This window comes from Thunnus thynnus, chromosome 1 (genome assembly GCF_963924715.1).
Source record: "Thunnus thynnus chromosome 1, fThuThy2.1, whole genome shotgun sequence".
Taxonomy (NCBI): Eukaryota; Metazoa; Chordata; class Actinopteri; order Scombriformes; family Scombridae; genus Thunnus; species Thunnus thynnus.
This window is the reverse complement of record NC_089517.1, coordinates 17085845-17100478: the sequence shown is the minus strand read 5'-3', so window position 1 is coordinate 17100478 and position 14634 is coordinate 17085845. Positions and strand designations below refer to the sequence as shown.

Genomic DNA, 14634 nt, shown 5'->3' with positions numbered 1-14634 from the left:
CTAAGCATAGAGGATGTTTGTGATTTGTGATATTGGGCTATACAAATAAATTTGATTTGACTTGACTTGACTTTTACATAAAGGAATAGTTCAACTTTTTGGGAAATGATTTGCTTTCTTACAAAGATATGAGAAGATCAATACCTCTCTCATGTCCAATGAATGCAAAGCTACCACCAGCAGTCCATTATCTTAGCATAACAACTGGAAACAGGGGAAAACAGCTAGGCGAGGTAACAGATTCTGCCTGCTATTATGCAAGGCATTAACAGGAGTCCCACCATAGATAAAGATAGTGCAGGTCTTTATCAACATCTTATTCCTCCTGTTGATATTACCGCTGTAACAATATAGAAGTTTCTCCTTGTTACTTGAAGCAAGACTGACTTTTGAAAGAACAAATAACACATTCTTCCTCTGATAAATTCAAGTTTAATTTATGAAAGAAAAAAAAAGCAAACAGTAAAATGCACTCTTGCCTAATTCAATACACTCAGGGGTTTTTCTGCTCCTGCCTCACTCGGTCTGCTATGACCAATTATGGTGGCTAATGTTGGCAAACTTTAAAAAGACATTGTTGTGCAACTGACACTGTGTCTGTTCGCTGACTCTCTTGGTGTTACTGTTAAACTACATCTCAGCATTTTGCATTATTATCCTATAACTTACATTTGTTGCCTCAGTTGCTGCAGTTCAAACAAAGTTAAACAGGATTGCTCTAAGTAGAGTAGTTAGTATAAAACTGTGAGTGTTATAGTATTGTATATTATATTATTTGATTATCATTATTACAGATGCACTAATGTAAGTGACATTATTTTAGTTGGTTGAAGTGGAGCTAATTTTAACTAATATATATACTGTTTGGTGGTTTAATTTATAACAATGCAACATATTTTAAAAGCCCATCATATGTTTTGAAGTTTTGAGTAAATGTTTAATTTGTAAAGTAGTTAGTAACTATGGGAGACAAATTAATGTCATAAAATGTACAATATTTCTCTGTGAGTAAAAGTATTAAGTGGCATCAAGTGTAAATATTAAAGAAAAGTACCACAAATTTGTATTGAAGTATTTTATTTACTGTAGAAAAAACACCTTCTGCAGGCTAATACAACAACACTAAGACTGACTCAAAAGATTTTGTAGAGTTTAAATGAATCAACACATCTTTGACACAGATTTTACAAAAAAAACAAACATTTCAGTTGTCACATGTGTTTTGGGTTTTGTTTTTGTTTTGGTTTGGTTTCCATGTTACTGTGTCTACCAGTGTGTGTGAAAATTTCCCGGTAATTTTTCTGGATTCATCAAACTCTGTCACACATGTTTTCATTATTCACAATGCTATTTTACTAAGATCAATAACACTTCCCTACATAGTCATTGTATAGTCACATGCACATTAAAAATGGAAACATTTTGGAAACAAGATGCTTGACATGTGATCTGTCAGGGTAATGTTGTTTACGGTCTTTTTATGATGTTGCAATATACCTGCAGAGTCTGAAAAACAAGAGGCAAGAGCTCAACTAAACACACTCTGAGCTTATTTAATCTGTTTTTTTTTTTAAAAACTATTCATTAATTCGATTTTTTTTAAAGCACTTGTAGTTGATTTGTGTCTCAGCAGTATTGTACCGAGTTGTGTGGAACTTGATGTAATAAAGCCAAAAAGCAAATCTGCCAGCCTCTGTTTACTGAAGTTTATGATCTGTCTTACTCAATCATGTCAATTATGTCATTTGTATCCACAGACACTGTGACAGTGACATTAACATTTTTCAACATTATCTCCTTATCTTCTTTTGATAAGATCCAGTACAATTTAAAATGTCCTTTTTGCTTGTTCTCTCCGACAGAAGAGGTCAGAGTGTAGTTATTACTATAATGTAGCACCTGAAGCTGGTAGGAATTGAGGCAGGCTGGAGACTGGATTCAGGACATTTCAGCAGGCTGTATATTGTATTGTATGAGAGAATTCGTACTTAGCAAGGTTGAGGGACAGTAGATTAAACCTCTAGACCTCCCTGTTACACACAAGTTAAAAGAAAGATACACCAACAAGTCAACCAGCTCTTATTGAGGCCTGGACCCTCCTGACCATATGACACGTAACTGGATTCATTTTAAGGTGGCCTTCAAGGAACTGAATCTGAAAGACAAGTTTCCAGTTCCTCATTTAAGAGCATGTCACTGTTGCTGCATGTACTTCATCTCTAAGGCCACAAGGAAGACAAACTAATACAGTTTCAACAAGACTTCATGGAGTCTGACAAGTTTTCTAAAGGCACTATAGAAGCAAAGTAGAGGAACAAATTACATGAATGATCTAAAATATAGATACTTTAGATTCAAATGTTGGGTGAAATTGCGCAGGTCAGAGTTAATATTGAGTCAATGTCAATGTCTGGTTAGGAGATAAAGATAAAAGTTGATACAGTAACTATTTCAACAGAACTTAACATCACTTGAGTTGAATACAGTTTTTTTATATTTATAAATACATTTTCTCGACTGAATCGTTATCTTAAATTGCTGCAAGACATTTTTCAAAACTGTATTTCTTCTATAACAACCAGACAACTACACACAATGACATTATTGTAGTCTAAAAGCCTGTAAGGTCAGAAAAGGACACAAAAGGCGACACTTCAGTCCTAATGGCTAACAATCAAACCCAGACAACACACTTATTTTGAGAAATCACATCCACTCTCATGAAATACATTTTTTTTTAAAAAAAAGCTCTGACACTTCAGAAAGTCTTAAAGACAGGTGTGTGTTTGCCTCCGTTCGTTTCACATTACCATATTTTGTCAAAGTTGACCAATCCATTATAACTGTTTATAAATCTATCATAATACATAATTACCACCTGATCTTGTGTTATATAGTTTTATTAACTTAATTTCTAATAATGATAACAAGTTTTGCACTTCTCTCTGGAGATTGTAGTTTTGCAGGCCTGTAAATGTCATTTATGGATTATGTTGACTATACTAAAATACCCAATGAAACATATTGTGCTATTTATCACAGACCACTTGATGTCAATATATAGATAGGACATTTATTTGTAACTCCCCTCAATTTTTTAAACAATGGTACAAAATAGCATCTTTGGTGTTCCCGGTCAAAACTGACTATTATATTTCTATTAAGATTGTAAATAAAGTGAGTAGTATAAAGTGATCGACAATGTGCAGGACTGTTTTTCTTCCTGCACAGTTCAGTTTCAACCTAAAATGACCTGTGATCAGAACAGTTGACATAACTCTTTGACTCACTCGCTGGCTTTGCTGACAAAAACTTGTCCTTATAGTAAAGGGGTTTTACGTCCATGATAACGCACAACTTTTGTATTTTGTCGCTTGACACAAACAAAATGTCACCAGGAAAAAGACAAAAAAGAAATATGTTTTGGCTTCACTGAAAATAGTTGCGATGGAAATAGTGCCTGGCTCACTGCAGCTCGCTCTGTGTATTAATACTTGCGGAAAATGCTACTGTATATGACATCAGTTTTGCTCTGGCAGCTGTGATTAAGATGGGGGCTGGTCGGGGTAGGCGACAGTCTGTGTGGTTTTAACAGCTCCCCAAACAGAGGCTCAGGCAACTATGGTCCATCAGTTAAGAAGGAAAACAGAGAGACATACTGATCAAAAGCCATTTATCTCACAACAGACATGAAAACTACACACACAGTATGATCAAAGTAAATATCATCAATTAAAATCACTGTTTACTGCAGCTTAATAGTAAGTTCCCTGTGATTAATAATCCTGACTGTGCTGCATAAAGTATTAAATTGACATTTACATTTTAAAGAGGATTTGCATGTTTTTAATGTGTAGCTGAGATCTCAACCCCCAAAGGAATAAACACTCTAACTTTCGTTACAAGATAAACATAACCTCAGTATTTTGATCTTAAACAAAGGTAATATTTTCAGCGCGTTGCCTTATCACAATGCTGCAGTCTTCCTCTTAAATAGGCAGCACTAACAATATACACTCAGATTTGCGCTACTGTACTGTTCAACTGTTATCGTGGCATCTGCTACAGCTCTTACACTCACCATGATATGTTCAGAAACAGCAAAAAAAATGATGTAGCTCCAAATACGAAACTTATATTTTGACACAAGTAAATACCCTGATACCTTATGAACATACAGTAGATGATGCATTACCCAACCAAACAAATTAACTTACAGCATTTTCTTATATGATCATTATTTTTTTGCAGCAGGACTCAATTCCCCCTGAGGAGTTGCTAAACAGTTTCTCCTCTGTGTGACAATAATAATCTCCATTCACCTCAGTATGCTTATAACAGATACTGACCCTTCATCTTATCTTCCAGCTGTATGTTTGTGTGTGTGGGTGTGCGTGTGCATGCGTGTGTGTGTGTGTGTGTGTGTGTGTCTACATTTTCCCTCAACAAACATCTCTATCTGTTTGCATCACCAAACAACACAACACATGTTTTAGTCATTTTGCTACACTTTCAGTCTGTCAGTTTCAAGAGTGCTGTGAGAACCTTGGGTGTTTGGTTGTTTACAGTGTGACACTTCACACACATTGTAGTAGCTGCTAAAAAAAAAACAACCTGTTATTGGTGTGTGTGAACTGTATATTCTAGCATGTCCTTCAAATAAAAATGTTTTTTTTGTCTAATTTTCTAAAAGCTTGATGGTTTTTTTGTGGCACTGTGTGTAAATACATTTAGAGCTACTGGAAACTGGAGTCTTTGTATGCTCAAACATATGGATCAATCATTATAAAGAACAGTATATAAATCAGCATGTTATCATAAGAATAGTATTTAATCTCTTCTCATTGATAAACTACATTTTTCAACAGATGGCTGTGCTGCTTTTGAGACCAAACTTTGCCAAAATTAAATGAAAAATTGTTTAAAAGCAAATGAAATAAATAAAATTTACCAAAGCTGGAATCATAAAATAGCAAACGCTTCATATACACACAGTGTTTATCACCTGTTAGACAACTTTTTGGAAAAAACCTACAGAGTTTAACACTTGCTGACGATTGGCTGCTAAGGGAGGGGACAGTATATAGACCCTGATAAATGCCAAGTTTCATGGTCTCCCCTGACAAATCATCAATGACCAGGAACCTTCAGCAGACACACTCTATTGCTCCCACCCACACACATTTACAGAAGTCAAAAGTTCCTTTTTCATTTAACAGCCAAACAGAGGGGCCTTGTATATTCCATTTTATTTAATACAGCTCGAAGGCCTCCAGGAGTATTTCAGCTCATAAGTGTATGCTATACAATAAGAGAGAGAGAGAGATTTTTTGGTTTTCGTTGAGTGAGAGGAAATTTTGAAACATTGTGCAATGGTGCCGCAAAAGTTTTGAAAGGTTGTGAGAGCATTTTTGCCTGCAAAGTGTCTGAGAGTCGGTTTGTTGGAGAAGAGGTCTCCATGTTGCATCCATACAGAATGGAGAGCTATCTCATCCCACCTGTAAGTATAATTTCTTTTATTATTATCTAAACTTTTAGGGGACTTTCTTGTATCCCAGTGTCAGATGAGTTCATTGAGCATTTTTTAAAAAATGCAGAATTAACCAGAAATACATTTAATAATCAAGAAGATGGACAACATATTTCATTTAGATGACTTAATGTGATCTCTACTTCCATTTGAATACAGGATACAAACTGTAAGAGTCTTTTATACTACTGAAAATGAAACTCTAAAGTTTTTGTTGAGTTTCAGAATAGTGGTGGCAAGTGAAAAAAAATGTTGTCAGTATTGTGTAAAAAATATTGCTAATGCCTAAGCTGATTCACAAAAGTAACATATCTAGAAAAAATGTGAACATTTTATGAGAGACGGATGGTAAGGATTAATGTTGCCTTTGATAGTTTATAAAAGTAATGGTATATAATATACTGTATGTTGTCTCCAGCATATATTCCACCAAGAAAAATATTTTTCATTCTTATTTTTGTGTCTGAAAATGTGTTTATTTGCTCTTGCAGCACACAGAAGAAATGTATGATCCTGAGATATACAGGCATCAAATTGCAGAATATTATAATCCATATGTTCTAGACGCAGATATTCAGGCAGGTGAGTTTTACTTCAACCTTTTCAATTTTTTTTCATGTGACCAGTGTTTGAAATTAAATCATCACTTATCATTCTTATAAATAACAGTGAGTTTTTTTCTGAGATTAAAAACATTTCAAAAGGCAGATGAAGCATTTTGGCCACAAATGTTGATGAAACGAGATGTGAACGACTGAATCCACTAAAATTAAACACGTTTTCATGCTCTCTTCTCTCACTGACATCAAACACAGCCGTCGTCTGTCAGTTTATTCTACAAATAAAACAACACAGCCTGATGCAGTGACAATTACTTTTCTCTGTATTGTACATAAAAAGCATGCAGTGTGTGCAGCTGGAGCGCACCACATCAGGGTGTATGGAACACAGGAAACAGATGCCATTTCTTTCGGCCGCTACAACTACAGACATAGAACAACTTTCGCCCCATGGGGTTTTGTTGATACAAGAGAGGTGCTTTACTTTCTCTTGTAATCAACTGTTTTGAATATTACACCAAAATAATCTAAACAGGGAAAAATTATTTTCCTGACCTTACAGCAAAAACTGCCTCTCAGCTTTAGTTGTTATTATGATGATAGATCTGTAATGTCTGATGTTGAAATATCTCTTGTAATGTCCTTTAAAATAAATATAAATGAAGATACTGTAGCACTCAACAGTGATTATCACTGTGATGCACATATAAAAGTATTCTCACAGTGTTACAGTGGATGTAAGACGTGTTTTTTTTAACCAGTTTCATTTATTACACCCTGTATTTCGCATTTGTTTGCATGTAAAATATGTCCTTTTTTGGCTCTTTCCTCTTTCCATGTCACACAGGAAATATATAAATTGTGAACTTACCTTAGAACCTTAAAGTGGAAATTTCTAGTTTGATTTCTAAATTCTGAAATACAGTCAAGGACAATATAAAAAAAAAAGGTGCAAATTCAGGGTTAACGGCTGTGGCAACACTGCTTGTGTGGAAACAACAGGAAAGAGCTTCATGCTGAACTCAAGCGCTATTAGTAAGAAGCTTGTCATCAAATTCAGTTGCTTTTGACTCAGTACTTTTAGATATCAAATGACAAAGATATGACAAATTTTTAAAGACAAACAGTCTGGTTTCTTCATGAGTCATTTCTAAGCTTTTAAACATGTATAACATCCTGTTAAGTTCTTTGTATGAAGCTGTGTATTCCACTTGTAATAATTCAAATGGCCAACGTTGAAACAGCACAGTGCTGATCATAGCTTACAACAAAAGGATGTGGCTATGATGATGTTTCTCACCTTCTTTGTTTAGACCACTGGGACTACCACCCTCACCCTCATGTGCACCCTGTAGAGTTTGAGAATCTCCAAGAGACAAACTTCACAGAGCTGCAGAGTGTGCAGGCTCTGCACCCACCCGGCCTGATACGACACGAGGCCATACGATATGACCCAGATAATCTGCTGGATCCAAATCTTGGAGCACATGCTCATGTGTTACAGCAACCAGTAAGTCCCTCTGTCACCCACCAACACATGCATGGATGCATGTGCTTGCATAAAAGCAGTTTCAAATATACAACAACTATGTGGCCAAAGTGTGCATTTACACAAATATAAATATTAATTTAATTTAAATCTAGAGCAGATCTGTTTAGTTTATTTATTCATTTTTTACTGAGTCAGAGTTATTGATGAGTTTTAAGTACCATATTATTAGTGAAGAGCTACAATGCAAAGACTGTTGAAGAATGGTGATGATGACAGTGATAATGACACATAAAAATAAAAGAAGTAAGGTTTACTAAGGTTATTAGTAAGTAGGTTACTAAGGCTCCTAGTGTTTTTGATACTTAGGTGGTTATAGTATAATAACCAGGAAACAGCTGTAAATGTTACACAGAGGCTTCATGACCTGCTGCAAACTGTCTCAAAGATACACTCACTGATTCTGTTTTGGTGTCCAATGATGCCAATAAGTCCTAAAATGTCCTTCTAACTCACTGGTGATGTCTTGAACTCAGCATAGTTCTCGCTTGAGTTTCACATCAGAGAAGACATTTTGGGATTTGGAGGCATTTTAGGGTCCTTTGACAAAATCAGGAAGTGAATCTGTGAGTTAGAAGAACAGCTTTAAACTTACAAATATTTTCTTGGAATCAGATCTCAAGGCTCATCTTAGAACACTCAATGTCACAACGGCATGCTTCACCTCATCAGATGTGAACCAGTGAACTAGAACAGAGATCTCTGGTTTACATATCAAAAACATCAGGCTAAATTACAGTTAACGGTGTGTGTAAAATGGTTGATAGAGCAACTACACTTTCTCCATTTGAGGCTAAATAAAGACGTGTCATGGATTTGAATCTTTCACTCAATGTATGACAGAGGTTCAGTGAAGTGCTGGAACATATGATGATACAGAATATGTGAAAAATGTGTGTCAAACATGAAATACAAGCATTTTCTACGTGGTACAAAAATATTTTAAATGACTTTAAATTATTATAAATTTAAGGGACTTTTGTGTTCACATGATTTTAAACATACCTAAACAAACCCATTGTTGTTTCCAAGAATAATGATATTTTCAACCAAAATGTACACTTAGTTTTATATAATTATATCAATAGTTCTGTCAGATTATCCCTTCATCTAGCACTGCTCACAGATGAACCTCAGTTTGATTTAGATTGTGATTTATACATCTATGTCTAATATGACAGGCATTCCCAGTTGAATAGGATGTTGATTTGACTAAAAGACTTTATATCCAAGTGTTCAGTATTGTGCTTTGTCTGCCCCTCTTACAAAATGGAGCTCAGATATAACACTAATATCAACATTTACCCACTAAAACACAAGAAATGTTTCAATGAAGCTACAAAGAAGTCACAAAACATGTGTGCTTTTAGGTCACACGATAGTTTTCACTTGTGAGTGAGACAAATGTCCCTTTCAAAAAAAAAAGGACTGCCATTTTTACAATGCTGGGAAATGTGCATGTTCTGTGGGGGTGGGGGGTGGGGGCGGGGGTCGAAAATAAGGTGTTATTGCATCAATTAGTATAAACTACGTGATATGAAATGTGAAAATCACTCTTCACACGTGGAATTCACAGGCGGGTTTCAACCACTGACTGTTTTTTTTGTTATGAATATGTTGACAAGTGTTGCCCACCCAGGCATACAGCTATAACAGCATCTACACATCACAGCTCATGCAGAGAGAGATGTTACTAAGCCCACTTACAATACAGTGAGAGGATTTTTATTGAAAGTCCACACTTCAGAGCATGTGCCTGATGTTGAGTACAATATAATTTACCAATTTACAACAATCTATAAGGCACAACTGCAGTGAGAGGTAATAATAATAATGATAATAATAATAATAATAATAATGATAATAGTCTTATGCACAAAATATCCCAAAATGGTGGCTGTTTGAATATGATATTGGGAGTATTAAATTTAAAATGCATGTAAAGATAGTGTTTTAAAAATGTTGGTGGAATATTACATTGTTCAAAATCACAGAAGCTCATTTTCAGTTCTAGTCAGATACCAAAGTTTCCAAACATACCAGATATGTCATGCTGGATTCCGCATAATGATGCATTAAGTATTAAAATATTTTAATTTAATATTTATCAACTTTGGCTCCTATGTTGAAGGTAACGTTCTTCCCTCGGGGCATGTATCCGCCACATGTGTCTCAGCGCAGCTCTGATGATGAAGATCATGGTGGACGAAGTCCCCCACTGGAGGTGTCTGATGAGGAGTGTCTGAGAGATCGAGCAACTTATGTCACACCTGGAGAGATGGGTAAGAAACCAGATTTATAAGCCAACATAACATATGTGCAGAGGGTGAGCAATACTTAGTTGTTACCACTTTACACTTTAAGACACACCAACTTTGCTGATCATGTGCAGAGTTTCAATCATCTAGATCATGATCTATCTAGAAGGGCTAAGTCACAGTTGCCTTTGGCAGCCTTTCTACATCTGCTGGCCATGCACCAATTGGCAATATGTGATCATATAAAATATATAAGATATAACAAGATATCTTGATTCCCTGTAACAAGAGAGAAGATGTATGCAGTTGCTTTGGCATTGAATTTCTTAGCTGATTGTTTCTTACCATAGTTGGTTTCCTCTCACCATGTAAGAAGGAAAGCTGCTCTACAGGCTCCTTTCTGGATAACTGGGCCAGTGTTGTCCTTCTCGCACTGGAATGGTGGAGATTTTGGCATTGAGTCATGTCAGCTTTGCCAATATGATGCTGACATCTTAAGATGCAGCGTTAGGATGAGCTGTTTTTATACTGCAGGCCATGGATCTTCACTCGATCCGGGCTGTTGTTTGTCTATTATGGAATGGAATTTCTTAGGTGGCCTTCATCCAAGATTGGATTTTCACATTGGATTGTGGAAGTAATCCAGCAGCCCTGTTTACTTTTATAGGTTCTTCTGCATAAATGTGTTAGCGTGCACCTTGTTTGGTGAACAGATGCCAGTGACACAGGGTCCATGTTTCAGTAGACCTTGGCTCAGTGATGTCCTTTTGTCTTTGTAGTTAGTTTTTGTGTTAGTTGCAGCCTGCAGACCAACTACACAGACTCCACACTTCCTCTTTTGGGCAGTTTTTGACTTCACAAGCTGATCCTCGGGCTTGTTTCACAATTGTGAGCACTGCTTACACGCAGATTGCAAGCTGTAACAGAGTCAAGTTTGATAAATGATTGTCTAGCGCAAAGTGCAGCCAAATTTAAAAGTCCTACAGGGCTCTCTCATGCTCATGCATGTGCCAAAAGTATGTTCTTTGTTTTGATTAGTAAAACTTGTCAAAATCAAAGCGAGAGGACATGATCTCATGTTGCAAATCGTAGCTTGCATATTGCAAATTTGGGGTCGTGATACACTGTGTCTGCAGTGCCTGAAGCCAAGCAGTGTGTGCATAATGTACTGTACCTTTGTAAATAATTGCGTGGGGTTCCTTTTTATTCAAGCAAATACAGTAGGTGAGCTCTGCGGTGGCAGTGATTGCATGTAAACTACCTCAATGGTACATATAGCAACACGCCCACAACAAAGCAGGCCTTTGCATTTTTCTACGTTTTATTCTGAACACAGCCTTACGGAGTCCCTGCACATTTGTAATATTTAGGGTTGAGAGATTTATTTGAGAGCAGATAAATAAATATGTAGCTGTGGTTGCAGCAGCGGAGAGACTATGTATCCAGCTCAAGGCCTTTCAGATGTATCTTCCAATCAAGATTAACCAGACAAGAAACACATGCATGGCTCTTAACTTACCACGTATGGCCAGTTTTGAAATGGCAACCACAGATGGTGTATCTTAAAGTGACTACTATCAACATTTATAGATTAACAATGGATCACATGACAATGTGCATTTCAAAATGGTTGCTAATAGTGACAGACACAGAGAGTTAACACCTGATTCTGCAGTTCCCCTTAGCTCTACGGAGTGTTTCAGTATCTGTCAGATCATTGTTTTGGTTTCTAGTCCGCAACTTAACTATTTTGATTGAGTCTCACCGCTCTCATGTTGTTTTCGACTGCAGAAGGCGGCTGTTTTGGTAGTTAACAGAGTTTAGCAGCTAAAGAGCCACATATTTCGGTGAAGACCAACACAAAGCTAAAAGGAGCGTGAATTTGGGCTTACCCTCAGGTGGACACAAATATGACTCCAAATAAATGCCACTGTTGCTTCGTATCTGCTGGATGTGTAAATAGGCAAATGTTTACAGTAACAAGTTCGCCATATCAACTTAAAAAGATTATAATATGTCAATATGTGTGGTGTCACAGTTTGTTTCCATCGCCCCTAAGAGGCTAAAAAATGATTGCAGTTATGTTGGTTGAAGGGTCTCTAAATTCAGAGAACTGTGGTTACATATGTAACTGTCAGTGACAATTTTAATAACTTTTAATAACTCTAATAACTATACGTTTTATGTCAGCCCATTAACAAAATGTAAACATTATCTTGCCAAGGAGGACAGTTAGATGGTAACTTTATATTACAAAGTATGTGAGAAATGTCTCAGCATCAATATTAAAATAATAAAGAATAACAAGGATCTGTTGATGTTATGAGATCTATGTATTGTACATTGTCAGTGGTTTGTTTTTGAGTATGTAGAGGGTTTCTCAAGCTTAGTACTTCACCATTGAACTTGATCATTTCTGCTGTACTGGTACAAACAGCCATCTGTAAAGTAATCTGAAGAACCTACAACACCAAACTTTATCATGTAATACGTAAGCATTTAAATAGCCTTCTTAAGAAACAGTTAACATGTCATCAACTAGGTTTATTGCGTAGTACCATGACAATGCTGAAAACACTAAAACGATCACTCATGCAGGGGTACAGTTACAGTTGGTTTTCTTTTGTACTGTCTTGTAAAGATATTTTACATTAAAGAAAACAAATATTCTGCCTCGACTGTCAAAAATGTTGCTTTTTTCAACTAATTTGCCTAAAGTCTGGGTTCTTTTATTTTGCGTACAATCGATACATGTCTATATATGGTTGGTCTAGAGCAGCTGACACCAGAAAAATGTAAATTAAAATTCTTCTACTCACCCCATTTCTATGTCACTATTCCAGGACTAATAAATGGGACTTTATTCTTGTTTGAATGTTTTTTTTTAAATTGAACATTTATAAAAATGTTATCTTTTATATTCAAGTAATATCAATAAATTCATACATAATGAGGAGAACAGTGCATATCAGTTCAAGGGTAATAATGATGCCACTGTCTGATGTTTCCAAAAGGCAATAAAAAGAAGATCCGCTTGTACCAGTTCCTGTTGGACCTTTTAAGGAATGGCGATATGAAGGACAGTATCTGGTGGGTGGACAGAGACAAAGGGACATTCCAGTTTTCTTCCAAACACAAGGAGGCTCTCGCACACCACTGGGGAATCCAGAAGGGCAACCGCAAAAAAATGACCTATCAGAAGATGGCTCGTGCCTTACGCAACTACGGCAAAACTGGAGAGGTGAAAAAGATTAAGAAAAAGTTGACATACCAGTTCAGTGATGAGGTGCTAGGGAAGAGTCATCTAGAGAGAAAACCATATATGTAGGTAGGAGGGATACTGAAATGTCAAGACTGGTTCATGAAAAGTGTTGACATTTGATTTGAACTTTCTGGTGTTACTGTAGATGCTTAATTGACCTTGCTGACGGGGTAAATAGCATTATGTCAATATCATTACTGTTGTAAAGAGGGATTAATCTTTTGAAGATACCATCTAAAACAGAATAATGTATATAATTTCCATAGAGGTATGGAGCTATAAAGAAAAAATCCCCAGTTACTCTTTATAACAAGGCATGTTGGAGAGGTGATGTAGAGTAGAGTTACCAACTGATGACGAAATACTGCAAAGTATAGCAATATGGAAATAAACTCAGGGCTCGATGTGAAAATGTGTAACCTGTCATTTGCTAATGTATACAGAAAATTGTGAATGGCTACCCAGATTTGAGAATGTGTTACAATTATTTCTTGATTGTGAGCTTTGTCCTTGATTTATTTTGTAGTTCAGAGATTTTGGTGTAATGGCCAAAGTTGGAACTGCAAGTCATGTGATGCTTGGGTTCAGAGAGACATTTTGTTACATGATGTCTAATTCGTTTTAAAGGCCACCAAGAGTAATTGGCAGCAGAGGAAACACACTAACATCTGTATGAGCATTAAGCAGAGTGTAAGCAGATTCCAGTGTATAACTTTCAAATCTCTTATAGTGCACAGTCACAAATTTCCGTGCACATTTTCAAATATTTGTGATACCCTTGCAAGCATAAGATTGTGCATTCACAATTCTCAGTATGCATTTTCTTGGTTTTTTTTTTTTTGTGAAGATAAATTGTACTCAACATTAAAGGAATAGTTTGACATTTGGGAAATATGCTTCTATCTTGCTAAGAGTTAATATTTACTGCACAGATACAAGAGTGGTGTGAATCTTGTCAAACTCTTGCCAAGAAAGTGAATGACCAAATTTTGTTTCTACTTGTGGTCCTTATAGAGCTTGTTGTTTTGAAATGTCCCAGTAGGTATTCTTATCCTTGTGTTGGACATGTTTAAGTTCTCTTAAGATTTTAGTTTATATTTCTCTGTGTATATATATTTACCATGCATTCCATTTAATATTTAAAACAACAAACATACAAACATAAAGAAGTCATTAATGAGGCAGACTTACATTGAGCAGTCACTTTGATTAGGTTATGTGATGACGGCATGTAATCTGTTTGTACAAATATATTAAACTTTGTCAGTTTTACTTAAGAAATGCTTGTAAAAAAAATAAAATAAAACGTTAATCAATGTATGTGTACTGTAACTTTTGAAAAGAAGTAAACATTGCCTAATGTTGTAAAGTTTCAGGTTTGCAGATTAGTTCTCTCACCCTTTTATTACAAATAATAAGGTAACTGGTGAACTATGAGGAACTATGAGGTTAATACAGAGAAGCAGGGGTGAAGT

At 35.9% G+C, this 14634-nt stretch overlaps 1 protein-coding gene across 2 annotated transcripts; it reads left to right on the top strand.

The window, feature by feature from the left end:
* Window positions 1-5113: 5113 nt before the first annotated feature.
* Window positions 5114-14475, top strand: spi1b (Spi-1 proto-oncogene b). 2 transcript variants are annotated; one of them, XM_067587409.1, is made up of 5 exons: window positions 5114-5500; window positions 6022-6112; window positions 7404-7600; window positions 9768-9921; window positions 12912-14475. In XM_067587409.1, exons 1-5 carry the CDS (start codon window positions 5459-5461, stop codon window positions 13223-13225), a joined length of 798 nt encoding a protein of 265 aa, XP_067443510.1. In that variant the 5' UTR covers window positions 5114-5458; the 3' UTR covers window positions 13226-14475. The 2 variants fall into 2 exon arrangements, with proteins under 2 accessions (XP_067443510.1, XP_067443515.1); XM_067587414.1 differs by having other exon boundaries at window positions 5115-5500; window positions 9771-9921.
* The last annotated feature ends 159 nt before the right edge of the window (window positions 14476-14634 follow it).